Source organism: Pseudophryne corroboree, chromosome 6 (assembly GCF_028390025.1).
Source record: "Pseudophryne corroboree isolate aPseCor3 chromosome 6, aPseCor3.hap2, whole genome shotgun sequence".
Taxonomy (NCBI): Eukaryota; Metazoa; Chordata; class Amphibia; order Anura; family Myobatrachidae; genus Pseudophryne; species Pseudophryne corroboree.
In genome coordinates, this window is record NC_086449.1 from 423,528,913 (window position 1) to 423,556,337 (window position 27,425).

The 27,425-nt window shown below is 44.4% G+C and overlaps 1 protein-coding gene across 7 annotated transcripts in view; it reads right to left on the minus strand.

Annotated features, from left to right (window-relative positions):
* The window catches only part of CCDC146 (coiled-coil domain containing 146), a 387,500-nt gene that overhangs the window by 128,728 nt on the left and 231,347 nt on the right, over positions 1 to 27,425 (minus strand). For all 7 annotated transcript variants that reach the window (XM_063926987.1, XM_063926984.1, XM_063926988.1 and 4 more), the window contains 2 exons: positions 24,765 to 24,860; positions 22,791 to 22,961 (listed from right to left, as the gene is read on the minus strand). In XM_063926987.1, coding sequence (XP_063783057.1) covers positions 22,791 to 22,961; positions 24,765 to 24,860 — 267 coding nt within the window. The remainder of the gene's footprint in view (positions 1 to 22,790; positions 22,962 to 24,764; positions 24,861 to 27,425) is intronic.

A 27,425-nucleotide genomic window follows, 5' to 3' on the forward strand; every position in this document is an offset into this window, starting at 1 on the left:
CTTGTTCGGACAATTACGAGCAAAATGTCCCTTACCCCCACAGTATAGACAAAGACCAGAATTTTGCCTTCTGGCTCTTTCTTCAGGAGACAGCCGGGAGAGACCCATCTGCATGGGCTCCTCTACGTCTTCAGGAATGGAATATACACACGGAGTTGACCTTACAGGTGCTCCTTTTTCAGCCCTCCGCTCTCTGAGACGACGATCAATCTTAATAGAAAGCTCCATGAGTTTATCGAGAGTCTCAGGAGCGGGGTACTGAAGGAGACTGTCTTTTAGAGACTCTGATAAGCCGAGGCGAAACTGACTGCGCAGGGCTGGGTCATTCCAGCCACAGACGTTCGACCAACGGCGAAACTCCGTACAATAAACCTCCGCAGGATTTCTACCCTGTCTGAGAGCGCGCAACTGACTTTCAGCGGACGCCTCTCTATCAGGGTCATCATACAAGAGCCCTAAAGACTCAAAAAAAGCGTCAACTGACAACAATGCCGGATCCTGTGCTCTTAAACCAAATGCCCAGGTCTGAGGACCCCCCTGGAGCAAAGAAATAATAATCCCGACCCGCTGAGATTCAGTAACCGAGGAAGTCGGTCTTAAACGAAAATAAAGTTTACAGGATTCTTTAAAATTAAAAAACTCTTTTCTATCACCAGAAAAACGGTCAGGCAAATGCATCTTTGGTTCAGGGACTACCCTTGGGGAAGCTCGCAAAAGATCTTCCTGCGACTTCACCCGAAGAGAAAGATCCTGAACCATCTGAGTAAGTTCTTGAATCTGGCTGACTAAGAGCTGACCAGGATTTGGCCCTAAACCTGTTGGATTCATGAGGCCGATAAACTCTCACAAAACTGAATGAGAAAAAATTAAACCCCGTTTAATTTTAAGTTTTGGTATGGCCGGTAATAATGTTATGATTCCAGCACTCTGGTCAGAGGAGATCTTATGGCAAGGACCGGAGCACTGGAACGGAATGCTGGGGAAGGGAGCAGGACAGGAAAATAGCCCCTGGCGCCCTAACTCTGTTGTCTCACCCGTGTTGTCAGAAATCCCCTGCGAGACTATGGTTTCTTGAGCCCTTGGCAGCCGCGTTTGAAGGGCGGATTATGTCTGCCCAACTTCGATGCCCCCCGGTCTTAATGAGAGACAAAGGGAAACCCGAGACAGGGTGACAACAAGAGGCCCTCTAACTAAACAACCAGGCCAGGGGCTAAGCAAACTCAAAACTATAATATGTGCGGAGAAACCGCCAAGGAAAAGGACAACCAAAATATCCACTTGTCCAATTCTCCTACCCGGCACCGCCGAGTACCAGAGAGGACTTGTGGAAGCGGAACCCTCCGCAAATGCTCCAAACACAAAATATAAAAGGTAAAGCGGCTGAGCCGCAACACACGGCAGAGCCGCAACTCACGAACACCACTGGATATAAAACGGTGATCAGTCAGGACTCCAGGGACGAGATGGTAACTCCCGAGTACAGGACTTCTGAGGACTGGAATGACCGGATACAGCAGGACTGGAAACAGACTCTCAGCAAACAAAGGCAGCATGCAGGAAGCTATTACCGGCGTCTGTGAGAAGCCCTGGGAGTGTACTTAACAGGGAGTCCTCCAATCAGCTGTTTAGAGGCTGATTGGACTAAATGCCGTGCAGCTGCCTTGCTGCACGGCCAGAGAACAGGTGAACGCATTAAATCCTAAAACCCAGCAACGGGGAACGCGGTCCGCCAGTAGCGTCCCCGTTGCTAGGGTCCGTGCGGCTTCAGCGCGCCCGGCGTCCAGCGTTGCTAGGGAGCCGGCGGCTGTACGTGCACGGCGTCCCTAGTTGCTAGGCGCCGGGTCGCGCGGACAAGCGGACCCCGGCGCCTAACACATGGTGACTCAGTGACTCATGAGCACCACGTGACATCACAAATGTGCCCCCCCACCCGCATGACTCCATGTTCAGACACCACAGGCCAGGCACTCAGGGGCGTAAGTTCATTGCAGTCGCTCAGAGGCAAGTTGAAGATCTGTGCCCCCCCCCCCTTAAAAAAAGGGAAAACAAATATGGTGTATGTGTGTGTATATATATATATATGTAAACACGACTTACAGAATTATATAAATAGCGCAGCCGATCTACAGGGTCCGAAGTGCCGAAGTGAACAGTGAATTGGCAGGGCTCCATCTACGCTGTGTGACACGGACATTGGCCAGTGGGTCAGGGTCAGACTCACAAGATTCAGCTGCCTGCAGCATGCAGAATCAGCATTCACAGGTGGGTCCCATCTCACAGTAAAGCAGCAGTGGCTGGTGCACCATTACTTGCTGCAGTTCAGGCTAAGCAACAACAGATGGGAGCCATCCTGTCCCCTATTGCAGGTGTTAGTATGGCTCCTGGGACAGAGCTGATTAACTCTGCAGCAACAGTGGGTGCGCCACAGAACTCCGTTGGAAGAGCAGCGGTCACTCTTGGATCCCGCTGTGAACCACACAGGTGCAGATGTACATGCAGGTGCCCGTTCTGGGCTTCAGTGGGTGCGCCGCAGACTTCCGTTGGAAGAGCAGTGGTCACCCTTGGAATCCCGCTGTATTTATACACATATAAATATTTGCATATATTTTTATATATAAATTAAAAAGGTAAGTCAAGTATAGAGGAAGTTCTAGCATTGCAATCTGTTTCCCGGCAAAAAACTGCTTCACAGAGATGTCACAATGATGATGATGATGTCATTGATGATGTCACAATGGTGACGATGTCACAATAGTAATGATGTCACTGATAATGTCACAATGGTGAGGATGCCACTAATGATGGCACAATGGTGATGATGTCAAAATAGTAATGATGTCACAATGGTGATGATTTCACTGATGATATCACAATAGTAATGATGTTACTGATGATGTCACAATGGTGATTATGCCACAATAGTGATGTCACAATAGTAAAAATGTAACTGATGATGTCACAATGGTAATGACGTCACTGATGATGTCACAATGGTGATGATGTCACTGAATATGTCACATTGGTTATGATGTCACTGATGATGTCACAATAGTAATGATGTAGCTGATGGTGTCACAGTGGTGATGGTGTCACAATGGTGATGATGTCACAATGGTGATGATGTCAATGATGATGTCACAATAGAAATGATGTAACTGATGATGTCACTGATGATGGCACAATGGTGATGATGTCACAATAATAATGATATCACTGATGATGTAACAATGGTGATGATGTCACAATAGCAATAATGTGATGATGTAACTGAAGACATCACATTAGTGATGATGTCACAATAGTAATGTCACTGATGTCACAATGGTGATAATGTCACTGATGATGTCACAATAGCAATGATGTCACTGATGATGTTACAATATTAATGATGTAACGATGATGTTACATTGGTGATGATGTCACAATAGTAATGATGTCAGAATGGTGATGATGTCACAATAGTAATGATGTAACTGATGATGTCACAATGGTGATGATGTCAATGATGATGTCACAATAGCAATGATGTAACTGATGATGTCACAATGGTGATGTCACAATAGTAATGATGTAACTGATGTCACAATGGTGATGATGTCAGTGATGATGTCACAATAGCAATGATGTTACTGATGATGTCACTGAAGACATCACATTAGTGATGATGTCACTGATAATGTCACAACAGTAATGTCACTGATGATGTCCCAATAGTAATGTCACTGATGATGTCACAATGGTGATGATGTCAATGATGATGTCACAATAGTAATGATGTAACTGATGATGTCAAAATGGTGATGATGTCACAATAGTAATGATGTAACTGATGTCACAATGGTGATGATGTCACTGATGATGTCACAATAGCAATGATGTTACTGATGATGTCACTGAAGACATCACATTAGTGATGATGTCACTGAAGACATCACATTAGTGATGATGTCACTGATAATGTCACAACAGTAATGTCACTGATGATGTCCCAATAGTAATGTCACTGATGATGTCACAATGGTGATGATGTCAATGATGATGTCACAATAGTAATGATGTAACTGATGATGTCACAATGGTGATGATGTCACAAAAGTAATGATGTAACTGATGTCACAATGGTGATGATGTCACTGATGATGTCACAATAGCAATGATGTTACTGATGATGTCACTGAAGACATCACATTAGTGATGATGTCACTGATAATGTCACAACAGTAATGTCACTGATGATGTCCCAATAGTAATGTCACTGATGATGTCACAATGGTGATGGTCAATGATGATGTCACAATAGTAATGATGTCACTGATGATGTCACAATAGCAATGATGTAACTGATGATGTCACTGATGATGTTACAATATTAATGATGTTACCGATGATGTTACATTGGTAATGATGTCACAGAAGTAATGTCACTGATGATGTCACAATAGTAATGATGTAACTGATTATGTCACAATGGTGATGATGTCACAATAGTAATAATGTAACTGATGATGTAACAATAGGGATGATGTTACAATGAATGATGTCACAATGGTGATGATGACACTGAGGGCGGCACATTGGTGAAGAGGTCACTGATGATGTCACAATACTAATGATGTAACTGATGATGTCACAATGGGGATGATATTACTGATGATGTCACAATAGTAATGAAGTAACTGATGATGTCACAATGGTGATGATGTCACTGATGACATCACATTGGTGATGATGTCACAATAGTAATTATGTCACAATGGTGATGATGTCACAGTAGTAATAATGTTGTCACAATGGTGATAATGTCATTGATGATGTCACAATGGCGATGATGTCACAATGGTGATGTCACTGATGATGACACAATGGTGATGATATCACTGATGTTGTCACAATGGTGATGATGTCGCTGATGTCACAATGGTGATGATGTCACCAATTATGTCACAATGGTGATGTCACTGATGATGTCACAATGGTGATGATGCCGCTGATGTCACAATGGTGATGATGTCACTTATGTTGTCACATTAGTAATGATGTCACAGTGGTGATGATGTCACTGGTAATGTCACAATGGTAATATCACTGATGATGTCAATAATGATGTCACAATGGTGATTATGTCACCGATACTGTCACAATGGTGATGATGTCACATTGGTAATGATGTCACTGATGTCACTGATAATGTCACAATAGTAATGATGTCACTGATGATATCACAATGATGTTGATGTCACTAATGATGTCACAGTGGTGATGATGCCGCCGATTATGTCACACTGGTGATGATGCCACTGATGATGTCACAATGGTGATTAGGTCAGTGATGATGTCACAATGGTGATGATGTCACTGATGATATTACAATAGAAATTATGTCGCTGAGGATATTTCAATAGTAAAGAGGTCACTGATGATGTCACAATGGTGATGTCACTGATGTCACAATGATAATGATGTCACTGATGTCAATAATGTTATTACAATGGTGAGGATGTCACTAATGATGTCACAATGGTGAGTATGTCACAATGGTGATGATGTCAATGATGATGTCACAATAGTAATGATGTAACTGATGATATCACAATGGTGATGTCACAATGGTGATGATGTCACTGATGATGTCACAATAGCAATGATGTAACTGATGATGTCACTGAAGACATCACATTAGTGATAATGTCACAATAGTCATGTCACTGATGATGTCACAATAGTAATGTCACTGATGTCACAATGGTGGTGATGGCACAAAAGTAATGATGTCACTGATGTCACAATGGTGATGATGTCACTGATGATGTCACAATACCAATGATGTAACTGATGATGTCACTGATGATGTTACAATATTAATGATGTTACCGATGATGTTACATTGGTGATGATGTCACAATAGTAATGTCACTGATGATGTCACAATAGTAATGATGTAACTGATTATGTCACAATGGTGATGATGTCACAATAGTAATAATGTAACTGATGATGTCACAATAGGGATGATGTGACAATGGTGATGATGACACTGAGGGCGGCACATTGGTGATGAGGTCACTGATGATGTCACAATGTGGATGATATTACTGATGATGTCACAATGGTGATGTCACAATAGTAATGAAGTAACTGATGATGTCACAATGGTGATTATGTCACTGATGACATCACATTGGTGATGATGTCACAATAGTAATGATGTCACAATGGTGATGATGTCACAGTAGTAATAATGCTGTCACAATGGTGATAATGTAATTGATGTCACAATGGTGATGATGTCACCAATTATGTCACAATGGCGATGATGTCACAATGGTGATGTCACTCATGATGACACAATGGTGATGATATCACTGATGTTGTCACATTGGTGATGAGGTCACAATGGTGATGATGTCGCTGATGTCACAATGGTGATGATGTCACTTATGTTGTCACATTAGTAATGATGTCACAGTGGTGATGATGTCACTGGTTATGTCACAATGTTAATGTCACTGATGTCAATAATGATGTCACAATGGTGATGATGTCACTGATACTGTCACAATGGTGATGATGTCACTGGTGATGTCACATTGGTGATAATGTCACAATAGTAATGATGTCACTGATGATGTCACAATGGCATTGATGTCACTGATAATGTCACAATAGTAATGATGTCACTGATGATATCACAATGATGTTGATGTCACAGTGTTGATGATGCCGCCGATTATGTCACACTGGTGATGATGCCAATGATGATGTCACAATGGTGACTAGGTCATGGATGATGTCACAATGGTGATGATGTCACTGATGATATTACAATAGTAATGATGTCGCTGATATTTCAATAGTAAAGATGTCACTGATGATGTCACAATGGTGATGTCACTGATGTCACAATGATAATGATGTCACTGATTATGTCACAATGGTGATGTCACTGATGTCACAATGATAATGATGTCACTGATGATGTCAATAATGTTATTACAATGGTGAGGATGTCACAATGGTGAGGATGTCACTATGGTGATGATGTCACTGATGATTTCACAATAGTAATGATGCCACTGATGATATCACAATGGTGATGATGTCACAACTGTAATGATGTCACCGATGATGGCACAATGGTGATGATGTCACTGATGACGTCACAATGGTAATGATGTAATTGATGCCACAATGGCAATGATGTCACAATAGTGAAGATGTCACAATGGTGTGGGCTGGTGTGTTGTCCTGACGGAGGATGAAACCATTTTTCCACAATTCTGTCCTGTTTCTTCTAAATCTTTCCTGCAAAGTTTCTAGATTGTTTTGTAGTAATCTTGATTCACTGTTGCTCTTTCTGGTCCCAGTCTGACAAAATAACACACTTGATACAGTTGTGTCCCACTACAGCGGGACCACAATGTGCATGCCGCGTGCATACGTATCAGCCGCCACCCCTGTTGTAGTGAATGCATAGCGGGACCGTGCATACACACACGACCCACTGTTCCACGACTTGTGACACATCGCAACCACAATGTAAACAGACACATCTGTATCAAAGAAAACAAATAGAATATCTTTGAATTTGAATTGACATGCATTCTTCGTGATGATGGTGTTTTCCAGCGCATGGACCGGCGGTTTTGTCTCAGGATCGTACTGGAAGATCCATGTTTCATCACAGGTAATAACTTTATCTAAAAAATGTGAATCATCTTACAGATGTGTCCACTTACATCTAGCCTCCCTGCATGTTAAACAGTCCTTCTAGTCATGCCAAACCATGGTGTGACTTGGTAGCGCAGAGCGTTTTTATGTACAGCTTTTTCTAATAAAATGCATCTTATTCGGCTCTGCCTTCGACGGCCGCCGACTAAGGGCCTAATTTCCACATTCTATCGGATGATGCTTTCTCATAACCGACCCCCTTTGGCTAAACATGAGGTAGCATGGGAATCAGACTTCTGTGAGCAGCTGGGTCCTGACACGTGGACCCAAATTAGACGAGATATAGTTACCTCCGCAATGGCAATCAAACATAGAGAAAACTCTTATAAAATTTATACGAGATGGTACTTGGTCCCCTCTCGTCTAAAGCATATATTTCCAGACTCTTCGGGCCTCTGTTGGAGGGGTTGTGGAAGGGAAGGCACCCTGCTCCATGTATTTTGGGAATGCCCAAAGATCTCCTCGTTATGGCTCGCTGTTAAAAGGCTGATCTTTAATGTCACTAATGCTAGAGTCCCATTCTCTCCCTCCTATTTCCTTCTTCCGTGGGAGATCCGAGGCATGGAGAGAGCGGACCAGAGATTAATCTGGCACATCACAAATGCAGTGAAGTGCAGGATTGCCTTTCAGTGGAAATCCAATACTATTCCATCTATGGCTGCCATTACAATGGCCATTTGGAATACCTATCAGATGGAATTCCTGGCCAGTGTTGTGGAGAGTAGATCTTCCACCTTTTCTAAAACGTGGGCTCCTTGGTTACGTTTCCATGATGCCCTTCCCCCCTTTGCCTGCGGTCTGTAGTGATTGATGGTCAAGTAGGCTCATCTTTATTACTCTCCATTTGGGTGTATAGTAGACAGGGGTGATGTCTCGTGCTGTCTCGTAGTGGAAATCGTCCTGACAGTGGTTTTATGTCTACTGTTCTGAGGTCACTAATATGCACATTCCAGCTTCCTTTGCTTTACAATGGAGTGTTGTGGCTCCCCCCTCCTTCCCCTCCCCCCCCCTTTTTTTTCTCTCCTGTCCCCCACAGCTTTTCTCTTTCTTCTTTCTATTTCTTTCCTCATCTCTTTGTATTTGTGCTGTTATTGCTCATTATGCATACGTACTGAAATGTCTTTGCTGTATTATAAAGTTAAAATCTTTCAATAAACTGTTCTTAAAAAAAAAAAAATGCATCTTATTCATAAAACGATGCACAACTAGCTTATGCGGATTAAAATGATATGCGGCATGCCTATACTCTGTGTGCAACCATGGCTGAATCTGCATACGAAAACACTGTATTGTACTGTATCAATTCATATGCAGATACAGTCACACAGAGAATATAAGCATGTCGCCTATCATTTTAATCAGCACAGTCTGCTTGTGTGTCCTATTCCATAGTGATGCGAATAAGATGCATTTTCAGGCAAATAAAGACGCCCAACACTAACAGAGTTGCACGGAATCTGTCAGCTCACTCGCGCCAGGCATCTCCGCTACGTAGCATATGTTCCAAAATATAGCAAATTTTTTCTACATTTTCATTTGTTATTGATGTGCAATGCCAGTTCATCTTCACCAACCTCACAATCATCATTTAGGGGTATATGCAATTGCGGTTGAATTCCCGAAAATGTCGAAAAATTGGACTTTTTTGCCCCCCCAAAAAAATACGACAATGCAATACAGTACTTTTCGTAAAAAAAAAACGGACTTTTTCAAATTCGACTTTTTCAAATTCGACATTTGACAAATTCGACATTTCTGCAATGGTACAAATGCGGCTTTTCGACAAAAGTATATTCAATTGAAGAATGTAAATTCGACAACAGTGCTTTTTGACAGTAAATTCGTCATTTTCAATCCGCCTCACTTTGCTGGCGGAATGTAATAAAAAAAATTTAAAAACATGTTTTTTTTGTGTTTTTTTTTTACTGCTAATAGCATATCTATTTATATTAGAAGGGATTATGTACTTAGTTTGTCTATTTAGGAGGCACAAGTATTATTTATATATTTTTTTAAATATTTTTATTTTTGTGGAATGGGTTAAAAACCCGAAAAAAAATTGCGTGGGGTCCCCCCTCCTAAGCATAACCAGCCTCGGGCTCTTTGAGCCGGTCCTGGTTGCCAAAATACGGGGAAAAAAATGACAGGGGATCCCCCGTATTTTAACAACCAGCAGCGGGCTCTGCGCCTGGTCCTGGTGCAAAAAATACGGGGGACAAAAAGAGTAGGGGTCCCCCGTATTTTTTGTACCAGCACCGGGCTCCACTAGCTGGACAGATAATGCCACAGCCGGGGGACACTTTTATACCGCTCCCTGCGGCCGTGGCATTAAATACCCAACTAGTCACCCCTGGCCGGGGTACCCTGGAGGAGTGGGAACCCCTTCAATCAAGGGGTCCCCCCCAGCCACCCAAGGGCCAGGGGTGAAGCCCGAGGCTGTCCCCACCATCCAAGGGCTGCGGATGGGGGGCTGATAGCCTTGAGTAAAATGAAAGAATATTGTTTTTTGCAGAAGAACTACAAGTCCCAGCAAGCCTCCCCCGCAACTGGTACTTGGAGAACCACAAGTACTAGCATGCGGGGGGGAACGGGCCCGCTGGTACCTGTAGTTCTACTGCAAAAAAAATACCCAAATAAAAACAGGACACGCACACCTTGAAAGTACAACTTTATTACATACATGTCGACACACACACATACTTACCTATGTTGACACGACGTTCGGTCCACTTGTCCAAGTAGAATCCACGGGGTGTACCTGAAAATAAAATTATACTCACCTAAAGCCAGTGTCCAGTGATATTTGTAATAGAGATGAGCGGGTTCGGTTCCTCTGAATCCGAACCCGCCCGAACTTCAGGTTTTTTACACGGGTCCGAGCAGGCTCGGATCTTCCCGCCTTGCTCGGCTAACCCGAGCGTGCCCGAACGTCATCATCACGCTGTCGGATTCTCGCGAGGCTCGGATTCTATCGCGAGACTCGGATTCTATATAAGGAGCCGCACGTCGCCGCCATTTTCACACGTGCATTGAGAGTCATAGGGAGAGGACGTGGCTGGCGTCCTCTCCGTTTAGAGAAGAGAGAGACACAGTATTTTCGGGGAGCATTATTAGGAGGAGTACTACTGTATACTACTATAATACTACTTGCTGAAGTGATATTTTATTTATAGATTAGATAGTGTGACTGTAAGTGTATTATCTGACTTGTGGGGGAGACACTGACAGTGGGGAGCAGTTAGAGTCTGAGAGCAGGACTCAGGAGTACATATAACGTACAGTGCACACTTTTGCTGCCAGAGTCAGTGCCACACTGCCATTGTTGTGACCACACTGACCACCAGTATAATAATATATTTTGTGATTGTCTGCTTAGGCCTCGGAGTACTAGTTGCAAGTTGCAACGTGACCTGTCCTGAAGTGACCACCAGTTTAATAATCAATCACCACCAGTTTAATATATATATATATATATATATAATTGTATATAATATATATATATATATAATATTGTATACCACCTACCCGTGGTTTTTTTTTTTTTTCATTCTTCTTTATACATACTACTATAGTAGCTTACTGTAGCAGTCTGCGGTGCTGTGCTGACCTGACAGTGTCCAGCAGGTCCGTCATCAGTCATTACATAATAAATATATATAGTACCTGTCCGGCTGCAGTACTAGTGATATTATATTGATTTCATCTCATTATCAATAATTTATCATCCAGTCTAGACTCTATATTAGCAGCAGACACAGTACGTTAGTCCACGGCTGTAGCTACCTCTGTGTCGGCACTCGGCAGTCCATCCATAATTGTTTACCACCTACCCGTGGTTTTTTTTTTTCTTTCTTCTTTGTACATACTACTATAGACTGAGTATAGTAGCTTACTGTAGCAGTCTGCGGTGCTGCTGAGCTGACAGTGTCCAGCAGGTCCGTCATCAGTCATCATTACCTAATAAATATATTATCTACCTGTCCGGCTGCAGTACTAGTGATATTATATATACATACATATATATATTGATTTCATCTCATTATCAATCATCCAGTCTATATTAGCAGCAGACACAGTACGTTAGTCCACGGCTGTAGCTACCTCTGTGTCGGCACTCAGCAGTCCATCCATAATTGTATACCACCTACCCGTGGTTTTTTTTTTTTCTTTCTTCTTTGTACATACTACTATAGTATAGTAGCTTACTGTAGCAGTCTGCGGTGCTGCTGAGCTGACAGTGTCCAGCAGGTCCGTCATCAGTCATCATTACCTAATAAATATATTATCTACCTGTCCGGCTGCAGTACTAGTGATATTATATATACATACATATATATATTGATTTCATCTCATTATCAATCATCCAGTCTATATTAGCAGCAGACACAGTACGTTAGTCCACGGCTGTAGCTACCTCCGTGTCGGCACTCAGCAGTCCATCCATAATTGTATACCACCTACCCGTGGTTTTTTTTTTTTCTTTCTTCTTTGTACATACTACTATAGTATAGTAGCTTACTGTAGCAGTCTGCGGTGCTGCTGAGCTGACAGTGTCCAGCAGGTCCGTCATCAGTCATCATTACCTAATAAATATATTATCTACCTGTCCGGCTGCAGTACTAGTGATATTATATATACATACATATATATATATTGATTTCATCTCATTATCATCCAGTCTATATTAGCAGCAGACACAGTACGGTAGTCCACGGCTGTAGCTACCTCTGTGTCGGCACTCGGCAGTCCATCCATAAGTATACTAGTATCCATCCATCTCCATTGTTTACCTGAGGTGCCTTTTAGTTGTGCCTATTAAAATATGGAGAACAAAAATGTTGAGGTTCCAAAATTAGGGAAAGATCAAGATCCACTTCCACCTCGTGCTGAAGCTGCTGCCACTAGTCATGGCCGAGACGATGAAATGCCAGCAACGTCGTCTGCCAAGGCCGATGCCCAATGGCATAGTACAGAGCATGTCAAATCCAAAACACCAAATATCAGTAAAAAAAGGACTCCAAAACCAAAAATAAAATTGTCGGAGGAGAAGCGTAAACTTGCCAATATGCCATTTACCACACGGAGTGGCAAGGAACGGCTGAGGCCCTGGCCTATGTTCATGGCTAGTGGTTCAGCTTCACAGGAGGATGGAAGCACTCAGCCTCTCGCTAGAAAACTGAAAAGACTCAAGCTGGCAAAAGCACCGCAAAGAACTGTGCGTTCTTCGAAATCCCAAATCCACAAGGAGAGTCCAATTGTGTCGGTTGCGATGCCTGACCTTCCCAACACTGGACGTGAAGAGCATGCGCCTTCCACCATTTGCACGCCCCCTGCAAGTGCTGGAAGGAGCACCCGCAGTCCAGTTCCTGATAGTCAGATTGAAAATGTCAGTGTTGAAGTACACCAGGATGAGGAGGATATGGGTGTTGCTGGCGCTGGGGAGGAAATTGACAAGGAGGATTCTGATGGTGAGGTGGTTTGTTTAAGTCAGGCACCCAGGGAGACACCTGTTGTCCGTGGGAGGAATAGGGCCGTTGACATGCCTGGTGAAAATACCAAAAAAATCAGCTCTTCGGTGTGGAAGTATTTCAACAGAAATGCGGACAACATTTGTCAAGCCGTGTGTTGCCTTTGTCAAGCTGTAATAAGTAGGGGTAAGGACGTTAACCACCTCGGAACATCCTCCCTTATACGTCACCTGCAGCGCATTCATAATAAGTCAGTGACAAGTTCAAAAACTTTGGGTGACAGCGGAAGCAGTCCACTGACCAGTAAATCCCTTCCTCTTGTAACCAAGCTCACGCAAACCACCCCACCACCAACTCCCTCAGTGTCAATTTCCTCCTTCCCCAGGAATGCCAATAGTCCTGCAGGCCATGTCACTGGCAATTCTGACGAGTCCTCTCCTGCCTGGGATTCCTCCGATGCATCCTTGCGTGTAACGCCTACTGCTGCTGGCGCTGCTGTTGTTGCTGCTGGGAGTCGATGGTCATCCCAGAGGGGAAGTCGGAAGACCACTTGTACTACTTCCAGTAAGCAATTGACTGTCCAACAGTCCTTTGCGAGGAAGATGAAATATCACAGCAGTCATCCTGCTGCAAAGCAGATAACTGAGGCCTTGGCATCCTGGGTGGTGAGAAACGTGGTTCCAGTATCCATCATTACTGCAGAGCCAACTAGAGACTTGTTGGAGGTACTGTGTCCCCGGTACCAAATACCATCTAGGTTCCATTTCTCTAGGCAGGCGATACCGAAAATGTACACAGACCTCAGAAAAAGAGTCACCAGTGTCCTAAAAAATGCAGCTGTACCCAATGTCCACTTAACCACGGACATGTGGACAAGTGGAGCAGGGCAGGGTCAGGACTATATGACTGTGACAGCCCACTGGGTAGATGTATGGACTCCCGCCGCAAGAACAGCAGCGGCGGCACCAGTAGCAGCATCTCGCAAACGACAACTCTTTCCTAGGCAGGCTACGCTTTGTATCACCGGTTTCCAGAATACGCACACAGCTGAAAACCTCTTACGGCAACTGAGGAAGATCATCGCGGAATGGCTTACCCCAATTGGACTCTCCTGTGGATTTGTGGCATCGGACAACGCCAGCAATATTGTGTGTGCATTAAATCTGGGCAAATTCCAGCACGTCCCATGTTTTGCACATACCTTGAATTTGGTGGTGCAGAATTTTTTAAAAAACGACAGGGGCGTGCAAGAGATGCTGTCGGTGGCCAGAAGAATTGCGGGACACTTTCGGCGTACAGCCACCACGTACAGAAGACTGGAGCACCACCAAAAACTACTGAACCTGCCCTGCCATCATCTGAAGCAAGAAGTGGTAACGAGGTGGAATTCAACCCTCTATATGCTTCAGAGGTTGGAGGAGCAGCAAAAGGCCATTCAAGCCTATACAATTGAGCACGATATAGGAGGTGGAATGCACCTGTCTCAAGTGCAGTGGAGAATGATTTCAACGTTGTGCAAGGTTCTGATGCCCTTTGAACTTGCCACACGTGAAGTCAGTTCAGACACTGCCAGCCTGAGTCAGGTCATTCCCCTCATCAGGCTTTTGCAGAAGAAGCTGGAGACATTGAAGGAGGAGCTAACACGGAGCGATTCCGCTAGGCATGTGGGACTTGTGGATGGAGCCCTTAATTCGCTTAACAAGGATTCACGGGTGGTCAATCTGTTGAAATCAGAGCACTACATTTTGGCCACCGTGCTCGATCCTAGATTTAAAGCCTACCTTGGATCCCTCTTTCCGGCAGACACAAGTCTGCTGGGGTTGAAAGACCTGCTGGTGAGAAAATTGTCAAGTCAAGCGGAACGCGACCTATCAACATCTCCTCCTTCACATTCTCCCGCAACTGGGGGTGCGAGGAAAAGGCTCAGAATTCCGAGCCCACCCGCTGGCGGTGATGCAGGGCAGTCTGGAGCGACTGCTGATGCTGACATCTGGTCCGGACTGAAGGACCTGACAACGATTACGGACATGTCGTCTACTGTCACTGCATATGATTCTCTCACCATTGAAAGAATGGTGGAGGATTATATGAGTGACCGCATCCAAGTAGGCACGTCACACAGTCCGTACTTATACTGGCAGGAAAAAGAGGCAATTTGGAGGCCCTTGCACAAACTGGCTTTATTCTACCTAAGTTGCCCTCCCACAAGTGTGTACTCCGAAAGAGTGTTTAGTGCCGCCGCTCACCTTGTCAGCAATCGGCGTACGAGGTTACATCCAGAAAATGTGGAGAAGATGATGTTCATTAAAATGAATTATAATCAATTCCTCCGTGGAGACATTGACCAGCAGCAATTGCCTCCACAAAGTACACAGGGAGCTGAGATGGTGGATTCCAGTGGGGACGAATTGATAATCTGTGAGGAGGGGGATGTACACGGTGATATATCGGAGGATGATGATGAGGTGGACATCTTGCCTCTGTAGAGCCAGTTTGTGCAAGGAGAGATTAATTGCTTCTTTTTTGGTGGGGGTCCAAACCAACCCGTCATTTCAGTCACAGTCGTGTGGCAGACCCTGTCACTGAAATGATGGGTTGGTTAAAGTGTGCATGTCCTGTTTATACAACATAAGGGTGGGTGGGAGGGCCCAAGGACAATTCCATCTTGCACCTCTTTTTTCTTTAATTTTTCTTTGCGTCATGTGCTGTTTGGGGAGGGTTTTTTGGAAGGGACATCCTGCGTGACACTGCAGTGACACTCCTAGATGGGCCCGGTGTTTGTGTCGGCCACTAGGGTCGCTTATCTTACTCACACAGCTACCTCATTGCGCCTCTTTTTTTCTTTGCGTCATGTGCTGTTTGGGGAGGGTTTTTTGGAAGGGACATCCTGCGTGACACTGCAGTGCCACTCCTAGATGGGCCCGGTGTTTGTGTCGGCCACTAGGGTCGCTTATCTTACTCACACAGCTACCTCATTGCGCCTCTTTTTTTCTTTGCGTCATGTGCTGTTTGGGGAGGGTTTTTTGGAAGGGACATCCTGCGTGACACTGCAGTGACACTCCTAGATGGGCCCGGTGTTTGTGTCGGCCACTAGGGTCGCTTATCTTACTCACACAGCTACCTCATTGCGCCTCTTTTTTTCTTTGCGTCATGTGCTGTTTGGGGAGGGTTTTTTGGAAGGGACATCCTGCGTGACACTGCAGTGCCACTCCTAGATGGGCCCGGTGTTTGTGTCGGCCACTAGGGTCGCTTATCTTACTCACACAGCTACCTCATTGCGCCTCTTTTTTTCTTTGCGTCATGTGCTGTTTGGGGAGGGTTTTTTGGAAGGGACATCCTGCGTGACACTGCAGTGACACTCCTAGATGGGCCCGGTGTTTGTGTCGGCCACTAGGGTCGCTTATCTTACTCACACAGCTACCTCATTGCGCCTCTTTTTTTCTTTGCGTCATGTGCTGTTTGGGGAGGGTTTTTTGGAAGGGACATCCTGCGTGACACTGCAGTGCCACTCCTAGATGGGCCCGGTGTTTGTGTCGGCCACTAGGGTCGCTTATCTTACTCACACAGCTACCTCATTGCGCCTCTTTTTTTCTTTGCGTCATGTGCTGTTTGGGGAGGGTTTTTTGGAAGGGACATCCTGCGTGACACTGCAGTGCCACTCCTAGATGGGCCCGGTGTTTGTGTCGGCCACTAGGGTCGCTTAGCTTAGTCATCCAGCGACCTAGGTGCAAATTTTAGGACTAAAAATAATATTGTGAGGTGTGAGGTATTCAGAATAGACTGAAAATGAGTGTAAATTATGGTTTTTGAGGTTAATAATACTTTGGGATTAAAATGACCCCCAAATTCTATGATTTAAGCTGTTTTTTAGTGTTTTTTGAAAAAAACACCCGAATCCAAAACACACCCGAATCCGACAAAAAAAATTCGGTGAGGTTTTGCCAAAACGCGGTCGAACCCAAAACACGGCCGCGGAACCGAACCCAAAACCAAAACACAAAACCCAAAAAATTTCCGGCGCTCATCTCTAATTTGTAATCCACGTACTTGGCAAAATAAAAAAACGCATTTACCCGATCCACACGGACTGAAACATGGGACCCCTTTCCCCAAATGCTGAGACCCCCTGTGACTCCTGTCACAGAGGGTCCCTTCAGGCAATCAGGGAGCGCCATGTCCTGGCACTCTCCTGATTCCCTATGCGCGTCTGAGCTGGCAGACAGCGCATCACACAGCACCTCCATTAGTTTCAATGGTGGGAACTTTGCGGTCAGCGGTGGGGTTACCCGCGGTCAGCCGCTGACCGCGGGTGACCTCACTGCTGACCGCAAAGTTCCCACCATTGAAGATAATGGAGGGGGCTGTGCGATGCGCGTCTGACAGCTCAGACGCGCATACAGCCAATCAGGAGAGTGCCACGACGTGGCGCTCCCTGATTGCCTGAAGGGACCTTCTGTGACAGCAGTCACGGGGGGTCTCTGCATTCGGGGAAAGGGGTCCCATGTGTAAACATGGGACCCCTTTCAGTCCGTGTGGATCGGGTATGCGTTTTTTTGTTTGCCAAGTACGTGGATTACAAATATCACAGGACACTGGATTTAGGTGAGTATATAATTTTATTTTCAGGTACCCCGGATTCTTCGACCTTGGAGACGTGGCAGTCGGCGTGTCAACATAGGTAAGTATGTATGTGTCGGCATGTGTGAAATAAAGTTGTATTTTCACGGTGTGCGTGTCCTGTTTTTATTTGGGTATTTTTTTTGCAGAAGAACTACAGGTACCAGCGGGCCCGTTTCCCCCCCGCATGCTGGTACTTGTGTTTCTCCAAGTACCAGCTTGCGGGGGAGGCTTGCTGGGACTTGTAGTTCTTCTGCAAAAAAAAAACAATATTCGTTCATTTTTACACATGGCTCTCAGCCCCCCATCCTCAGCCCTTGGGTGGCTAGGGGGGGACCCCTTGATTGAAAGGGTCCCCACTCCTCCAGGGTACCCCAGCCAGGGGTGACTAGTTGGGTATTTAATGCCATGGCCGCAGGGAGCGATATAAAAGTGTCCCCCGGCTGTGACATTATCTGTCCAGCTAGTGGAGCCCGGTGCTGGTACAAAAAATACGGGGAACCCCTACTCTTTTTGTCCCCCGTATTTTTTGCACCAGGACCAGGCGCAGAGCCCGGTGCTGGTTGTTAAAATACGGGGGATCCCCTGTAATTTTTCCCCCCCGTATTTTGGCAACCAGGACCGGCTCAAAGAGCCCAAGGCTGGTTATGCTTAGGAGGGGGGACCCCACGCAATTTTTTTTCGGGTTTTTTACCGTTTTTTTGTACCATCTGAAAAGTCGATTCAAAATCCGTCAATTGGTCCGTTTTTCGACAGCGGGACTGTCGAATCCGTTTTTTATTGAATATGTCGAATTCCGGCACCCGCCGGCCGGAATTCGACGGTCGAATTGTGTCGAATTTAAAAACGGGCGAAAAATTGCCGCAATTCGCCCGGAATTGCATATACCCCATAATCTTTTGTGCCACTCAAACATACGTCCCCTGTGAGTGGAGAGTGGGGGATGGGGGCACACACCCACATGCAGCAGCTACAATAAGGCTCTAATGATAAAATGCTGGCAGAGGGGGCCGCTGGCACTGATGATCCTAGCCCAGACTGCTTCTTACCACAGGCAGATATCTGCTATGAGTGAGAAAACCGGTTGCATGCAGCCGCGATCATCAGCACCAGCGGGGCCCCTGTGTCAGACACATACTTACTGTAACCTAACCCCCCCTTGCTGCCGGATCCTCAATCTCTGATTCCGGCCCCTCTCAGCTGACAGCTATACCTGCTGCCCCCTCTTCAAGTCAGCCCCAGCCCCAGCCAGCTGACCGACTAACAGAACACTTCCTGGCCGCCTGCCTTCAGCTTCGTCAGTCAGCCTGGCACTCAGCCTTGCCGGCTAGCTGGCCGATTTAGCAAGTATCTGCTCTTTTCTGATGTATGCTGTCCGGCGTGTCCGCCCCTCAGAGGTGGGGAGACCCGCTGAAGTACTCCCTCCTGCACTGCCTAGACTGGTCACTGCATGTCACTGTCAGCAGTGTGACAGGCGCAGCAAGCCGCAGGGAGAGCGACTCTCAGGGACGGCGCCTCCCTGCATTGCAGACCATGCTGAGCGGGTAGCGCCGGCTCTGGTAGTCAATAATATAACAAGTGTTGAATGCTTCATATAAGCAAAGAGGGGTGGGATATTGAGGTGGTGGCAGGAAGGGAAGTAGCTATGCTGTCCATGGTGCTAGCCACACCCAACAGCACAGACTACACCCCCATATAACTGGCCACACCCTCAGTAGCCACAAACCCACCATGCTGGTCACACCCCCAACAACGGCACACAATAGGCCCTATATACATCTCAGGTCCAGGCCCATGATGTCCTTAATCTGGCACTGGGTGGGGGGACAAGATTCACTTCTGTTTGTCCACATATTTTATGATTGGTATCTACAAGCAGAGCCGGCGCAACCCGCTCAGCAGAGTCTGCAAAGCAGGGAGGCGCTGGCCAAGAGAGGCACTCTCCCTGCTCTGAGACTCTGCTGCAATGCGCTGCTGCTGCCGGCTGCCACAGCACCTGTCACAGAGTCCAGTCCAGCAGCTGATCTTCCATCCCTCCCCCTACCAGCAGAGCACACAGGAGAGATTTCACTCCTTCGTCCGCACAGGCTGTCTACTTTAACTTTCTGTTCCACTTCCTGGCTGCTTGTGATTTATAACATGAAGCTGTTCTCTGTTCTTCCTGCGCTGGAGCCCTCCCCCTCTACAACATGCATATGCAGGGGCTTGAGTGTGGCCAGAGCAGGCTGACTCTGCCAAAAGTGAGTTTAACTCTTTGAAAACTTTGTTTTCTAATGTATTGAATGCTGCTGCTGTAAGTGTGTGCTTTCTATTTGTATTTTTGTTTTTTTTACCAGAGCTGCATCTATCTATCTATCTATCTATCTATCTATCTATCTATCTATCTATCTATCTATCTATCTATCTATCTATCTATCTATCTATCCCACACACACGGGAAGGGGGGTAATTATTATATGTATAAGTGGCACTGATACCGTGGGCATGTGTATAAGTGGCACAGATGCGGTGGGCATTATTGTGTGTGTAAGCGGCACTGCTACCGTGGGCATTATTGTGTGTATAATGGGGGTCATTCCGAGTTGTTTGCTCGCAAGCGGATTTTAGCAGATTTGCTCATGCTAAGCCGCCGCCTACTGGGAGTGAATCTTAGCATCTTACAATTGCGAACGATGTATTCGCAATATTGCGATTACACACCTCGTAGCAGTTTCTGAGTAGCTTCAGACTTACTCGGCATCTGCGATCATTTCAGTGCTTGTCGTTCCTGGTTTGACGTCACAAACACACCCAGCGTTCGCCCAGACACTCCCCCGTTTCTCCGGCCACTCCTGCGTTTTTTCCGGAAACGGTAGCGTTTTTCCCCACACGCCCATAAAACGGCCTGTTTCCGCCCAGTAACACCCATTTCCTGTCAATCACATTACGATCGCCAGAACGATGAAAAAGCCGTGAGTAAAAATCCTAACTGCATAGCAAATTTACTTGGCGCAGTCGCAGTGCGGACATTGCGCATGCGCATTAGGCGGAAAATCGCTGCGATGCGAAGATTTTTACCGAGCGAACAACTCGGAATGACCCCCAATATGCACTGCTACTGTGAGCATTATTATGTGTAACTGTATACGTGGACCTGATACCATGGGCATTATTATGTGTGTAAGCGGCACTGCTACCGTGGGCATTATTGTGTGTGTAAGCGGCACTGCTACCGTGGGCATTATTGTGTGTGTAAGCGGCACTGCTACCGTGGGCATTATTGTGTGTGTAAGCGGCACTGATACCGTGGGCATTATTGTGTGTGTAAGCGGCACTGCTACTGTGGGCATTATTGTGTGTGTAAGCGGCACTGATACCGTGGGCATTATTATGTGTATAAGCGGCATTATTGTGTGTGTAAGCGGCACTGCTACCGTGGGCATTATTGTGTGTGTAAGCGGCACTGATACCGTGGGCATTATTATGTGTATAAGCGGTACTGCTACCGTGGGCATTATTGTGTGTGTAAGCGGCACTGCTACCGTGGGCATTATTGTGTGTGTAAGCGGCACTGCTACCGTGGGCATTATTGTGTGTGTAAGCGGCACTGCTACCGTGGGCATTATTGTGTGTGTAAGCGGCACTGATACCGTGGGCATTATTATGTGTATAAGCGGCACTGCTATCATGGGAAATGTGTATATGGGGCACTACTGTGTAGCATAACGTGAATATGGGGCAGTACTGTGTAATGTAATATGAAATAGGGGCACTACATATGGTGTAATGACAATACTTTTGTGCTACAGTGTGGTGTAATTTGAATTGGGTTTAACATTATGTGGCCATGTCCCTTCCTAGTGACACCTTTTTTGCAGCGCGCGCCTTCGGCGTGCACTGTTACTTTAGACAGTATGGGGGTTAGGGCACAAATATGTATTTCCTCCAACTCTCCAGGTTCACTTTAAGCCCTGAATAACGGGCACTACTTTGGGTCGTAAAGTGACTAAGGGGCACTACTATGTGGTATAATATGAATCAGGAACATTGCGTGTGGTGTAATGTGAATAACATTGTGCTACTGTGTGATGTAATGTGAATTTGGGGTACAATTGTGTGGGCACACCCATTCCTTGTGAGACCACACGTGGCTTCAGTGTGTGCTTTCCCTTTATTAAGTATTGGAGAGAGGGCGCAAATTTATAGTTTTCAGGGAGGCGCCAAACACCCTAGCACCGGCCCTGGCTACAAGCACTGGTTTTGCTTATGACACTGACCATAAGTAATCTGAAATGGTCCTGGACCACCAATCTAAGGCACCCGTGCAACCAACCAACTTAATGATTTAGGAAATGATGCACACCAAGAATATCTTGCATACCCATTTACAAATTGGGCGCATGATATTTGCACGCCCAGTTTTATCCAACATATTGTGCAGCCATTTCGTTGTCTGTACACACATCAATATGTAGATGACATATCTGTGTGATATATTGCATCTGCCATGCAGCATAGCCAATGCAGTATATATCATCTAATGTGTGCCCAGCATGAGGCGGAAGCACTCAATGCTCAATGTGACTTGGGAGCAAAGTTCTAAAACAAGAAAAGAAAAGATTAGCTGTGCACCTGGAAAACACCATGATGCACTACAGGGGGGCAGATTTAAAATGTGCAGAGAGGTTTTGATTGTGGGGGGGGGGGGAGGGGAGGAGCATGTGCTAGTTCAAATGTAAATTTCAGTGCAAAAATAAAGCAGCCATTCTTTACCCTACAAGCAAAAATAAAATAAAAAATACAGATATTTCCACCAATTACAGGGCAACATGATTTGCCCAGGTACAGTTACTTGCTTTTTTATCTTTTGCTCCCAACTCAACCCTGAATGTGTCGCCACATTACAAAAATATTTGGACTAAGATTTTATTACCATTTAAAGTAAAATGTTAATTAAATCATCACATGGTATTGCCTTAGTGATGCAACATTACTTACCTGGGCTTTTACAAAATCCTTTGACTTCTGCTCCCTCTCATCGGCTTTGATTTGCACCAGACGAGTTAAGTTAACCAGCTCCTCCCGACATTCACCTTGTTGTTTTACAAGCTGCTCTTCTTCAGCAATACGCTGCGCTACCACATGAGCCTCAACCTCTGTTAATGTTTGCTACATTGAGAGGCAAATGAAGAGGAATAGTGAGAATACATTGACTGAATACAGCAAAGACTTTTATGTTACTTATAATAACAGATAATGGCACTTTCTGATACACTAGTGACCCGCCCCGGCTTCGCACAAGAGCAATTTTGAATTTATAGCGTTTGGCTTTTTTAAACTGAGGTTTTATAAGATTTCCTTGTAGACGACATTAGTCGTTTTTCCTCCTGATGTCAAAACAAATAGATTTAATTTTAATGTGACACACAAAAGGGCCACTTAAAGCTGTCCATGAGAAAACCATTTTCCCCCTTAGGTCAACGCCAGCCACATTGCGTCTGTGGATGTTTTTTATTTAATTAAAGAGCTACTGAAACAGAGATATGCGTGTATACTCTCACACTAACTGGCCGTGCATGCGCCTACAATCGTCCCCTCCCTCGTCCTCTGCCAGTTTATCCTTCACCTCATAACTTCCATTCCTATTGACTTTAGCTAAAACGTATACAAAAAAAAATGTAAAACAGAAAAACATATAGAAAAGCAAACATTTGAAATTAATGTTACTTTGAGGAAAAATAACTGTTTTTCACATAAATGAAAAAGGAACGGGAAAAAAAGGGAAAAACTTAAATTTTGTATCCATAAACTGGGCTTACATCAGTTCTCCGGAGAAATCAGATAATTTATATAAATTTCTAAAGTCCATCGTTGTAGTATATACGTATTTAACGGTTTAGGCAGCCAAGAAAGTGCTTGGACGGCCAATCTTTCTTTTACTTTACTAAAATTATCACTGCTCGGCTCCCTTTTGTCATAGATTAATCTTTCATACACCTAAACCTTCCTCAACAAATGCTCTATAGCAGGGCTGGCCAAACCAGTCCTCGAGATCTACCAACAGTTCACATTTTCCAGACCACCTAGCCGGTGCACAGGTTTAGTCATTATTAATTAAGATGTGCTGCATTCATTCCTAACTGACAATTCTACAGATCTCCAGGAGCCCTGGAAAACATGAACTGTTGGTAGATCTTGAGGACCGGTTTGGCCAGCCCTGCTCTATAGAATTGTGAAAACGACATCAAAATCTATCCAGTGGTTATCAGTATCAGCACGAACAGACAGGCAGATGCCTATCCTGGACTTTTTTATTTATTTTTATTTATGTAGAGATGTAGTCTCGAGGTTCTGAAATAGATCTGACCACACAAAAAGGTTACTTATTTGTGGTCATGAATATATTGCAATATTTTATCTTTACTAAAAAATTGTGACAAAAATAGTTATTTTATCTTATACACTTAGTGTTTGAGTGCTTATTTTTTACTATATGTAGGATACATATATTAACATGTACCTCCCAACACATAGTTGGTACAAGTAATTTACAAAAAAATAAAATAAAATAAAAATTCCAGCAAAAAATTTAAATTCACAATTCTAGGGGAAACTTTCCAATTCTGCATGGTTCAAATTTATAGGACAAACATGTAATGCCACACTTTCCAGCTGTCACTGAGGTCTAGAAACCGTGCCAGCTCCTGTATTACCATATTGCACATTAGCACTTTACAATTTCCTTTGTCTTGGCTAATAGATATCTGCATGCAACTTGTATAGTTTCCCCCAGCCCAGCTAATGTCCCTGGAAATTGTTTTAATGCTGCTAAGTAGGCATTTTCATTTTCAGTTTATGAAACTGTATCAAACTGAATATTGAATTAGGGATGGCATAAGAAGAAATCAATTTTTAGACATGGTATGAGAAATATAAGTGAGATTAAACATATATCTTGTACAGGATGCCTACTTGTTGCGCAAAACTTCTTTTTACTGCTTCGACCTCTTTGTGTAGGTCCTTCCTCTTTTCTACAAGTGAGCCATCATCTTTTGGGTAAGTGTCCATCTACACAGAATAAAAGCAATGAAAACATACTACTTAAATATAGTAATTTCCAAAAGATTAATAGGAATATTTGTTAGTAGGTAAAAAAAAAGTAAGATAGTACCTTTCCTCTGATTTTATTTTCCCTTCACTCTTGACAGATATATTGTTGTTTTTTCTAATCATTATTTTCCTTAAGTCACCAAGTACGTCTATTTTCAGTTAATCGTCACTTTTCCCTCACTCATCTCGATATTTTCACCATTTCACTTTCCTTCTCTGTAACTCTCTTACTATATTTGCTATAGTGTCATTATTGTTACCTGTACCACAAGGAACTCAGAATATATACTTATGTTTTGACATTCATAACATATGATCTACATAAATTCTTAATATGAACTTGACTGTTACTTTTCTCGAATGTCATAGCAGTACAGTTAACATTAGCTAATCATTTAGAAGTTGCTCACTGCATTTTGACATATTTTTGTAAAAGTCAGTACGATCTGTCTTAATTTCCAGGATAATATCTGCCATACTGTGAGAACTCCAAGACTCTCCAAGCGTGATATAGCAGTAACTGTTGTCACCACAGTTAAGAAAAACAAGAAACAAATTCTCAACAGTGTCAACCATTGAATGAAAAATACATATTCTACAACCACATATTGGCTAGAATTGAAGCCCCTAATGTGGGGTCTATTTAGTGAAGGGTTATCCATAGGACTGCAGTGGTTGTAACCAAGGGTGTAGTTACTATAGATGCAGGGAGTGCAGCTGCTACAGGGCTCAGAGCTGAGAGGGCACACCTTCCCTGTCATAGTTACATGTTTAACATAGATTTCTCTGAGTCCTAAGTGGATACTGGGACTCCGTAAGGACCATGGGGAATAGCGGCTCCGCAGGAGACTGGGCACAACTAAAAGAAAGCTTTAGACTAGCTGGTGTGCACTGGCTCCTCCCACTATGGCCCTCCTCCAGACTCCAGTTAGAATCTTGTGCCCGGCTGAGCTGGATGCACACTAGGGGCTCTCCTGAGCTCCTAGAAAGAAAGTATATTTTAGGTTTTTTAATTTACAGTGAGATCTGCTGGCAACAGACTCACTGCAGCGAGGCAAAGGAAATATTATCTGCGCAAACTCCTTACGGGAATGGGGTTAAGATTTTAAATTTGCAGCCGTAGGACAAACCGTTACCCTTAATGGTTATAGCTTTAGAATATGAAATCCAGGCGCAGTATTTAAATTGGAAAAAGAAAAAAAGAAAGAAAAAAGACAGAATATAGGGAAATACCAGACTGAATAAAAATATCACATTTATTTACCACAGAAATTAAATTAAAATTCTTTATGAACACAATAAATCATATATAGAATCTTTTTCCCATGTTAGTCCATCTAAGTATAAATGGATAGATCCACACAGTCACAGCCTGATCGGCTTAAAATGTCCTGGGACCTGAATTCCTTGGCCTCAAAGGCTTCCAGTATATAAAACAGTGTTCTTTATGGATAAAAGAGTGGTGTACTCTAAAACGTCACACTAAGGTCCCATCATTAGCATCTATGGCAATAAAATTAGGACCATATACACCCGATATGTTGACAGAGTTATTCCAGATCGCAGTAGGTACTATTAGAATTTCCTGTTAACAAGACGTATTACAGGTGTACCTTCTGTCATTTACTCCGTCTGCCGGCTCTCCGCCTCCGTCTCCGTTCAGACTCCCTCCTCGATTATCTGGCCAGCCGCCGCCTCCCAGAGCCTCAGTGCTCCTTCGTCCTGCACTGCCGGTGGGCTGTGAAACGCACCACTCTGGCTTCCGGTTTCGCGGTCCGTGGCTTCCGGGGGTGTGAGCGGGGTGTGAGCGATCAGCGTTCACTCGGGTGATTGACTCTGGATGCAGCTCCAACGCGTTTCCCCCCCTCAGGGGCTTCGTCAGGCTCTGGGAGGCGGCGGCTGGCCAGATAATCGAGGAGGGAGTCTGAACGGAGACGGAGGCGGAGAGCCGGCAGACGGAGTAAATGACAGAAGGTACACCTGTAATACGTCTTGTTAACAGGAAATTCTAATAGTACCTACTGCGATCTGGAATAACTCTGTCAACATATCGGGTGTATATGGTCCTAATTTTATTGCCATAGATGCTAATGATGGGACCTTAGTGTGACGTTTTAGAGTACACCACTCTTTTATCCATAAAGAACACTGTTTTATATACTGGAAGCCTTTGAGGCCAAGGAATTCAGGTCCCAGGACATTTTAAGCCGATCAGGCTGTGACTGTGTGGATCTATCCATTTATACTTAGATGGACTAACATGGGAAAAAGATTCTATATATGATTTATTGTGTTCATAAAGAATTTTAATTTAATTTCTGTGGTAAATAAATGTGATATTTTTATTCAGTCTGGTATTTCCCTATATTCTGTCTTTTTTCTTTCTTTTTTTCTTTTTCCAATTTAAATACTGCGCCTGCATCTCACTGCAGCGAGGGACTAAGGGGAGAAGAAGCGAACCTACCTGACTGGAGGTAGCTTGGGCTTCTTAGGCTACTGGACACCATTAGCTCCAGAGGGATC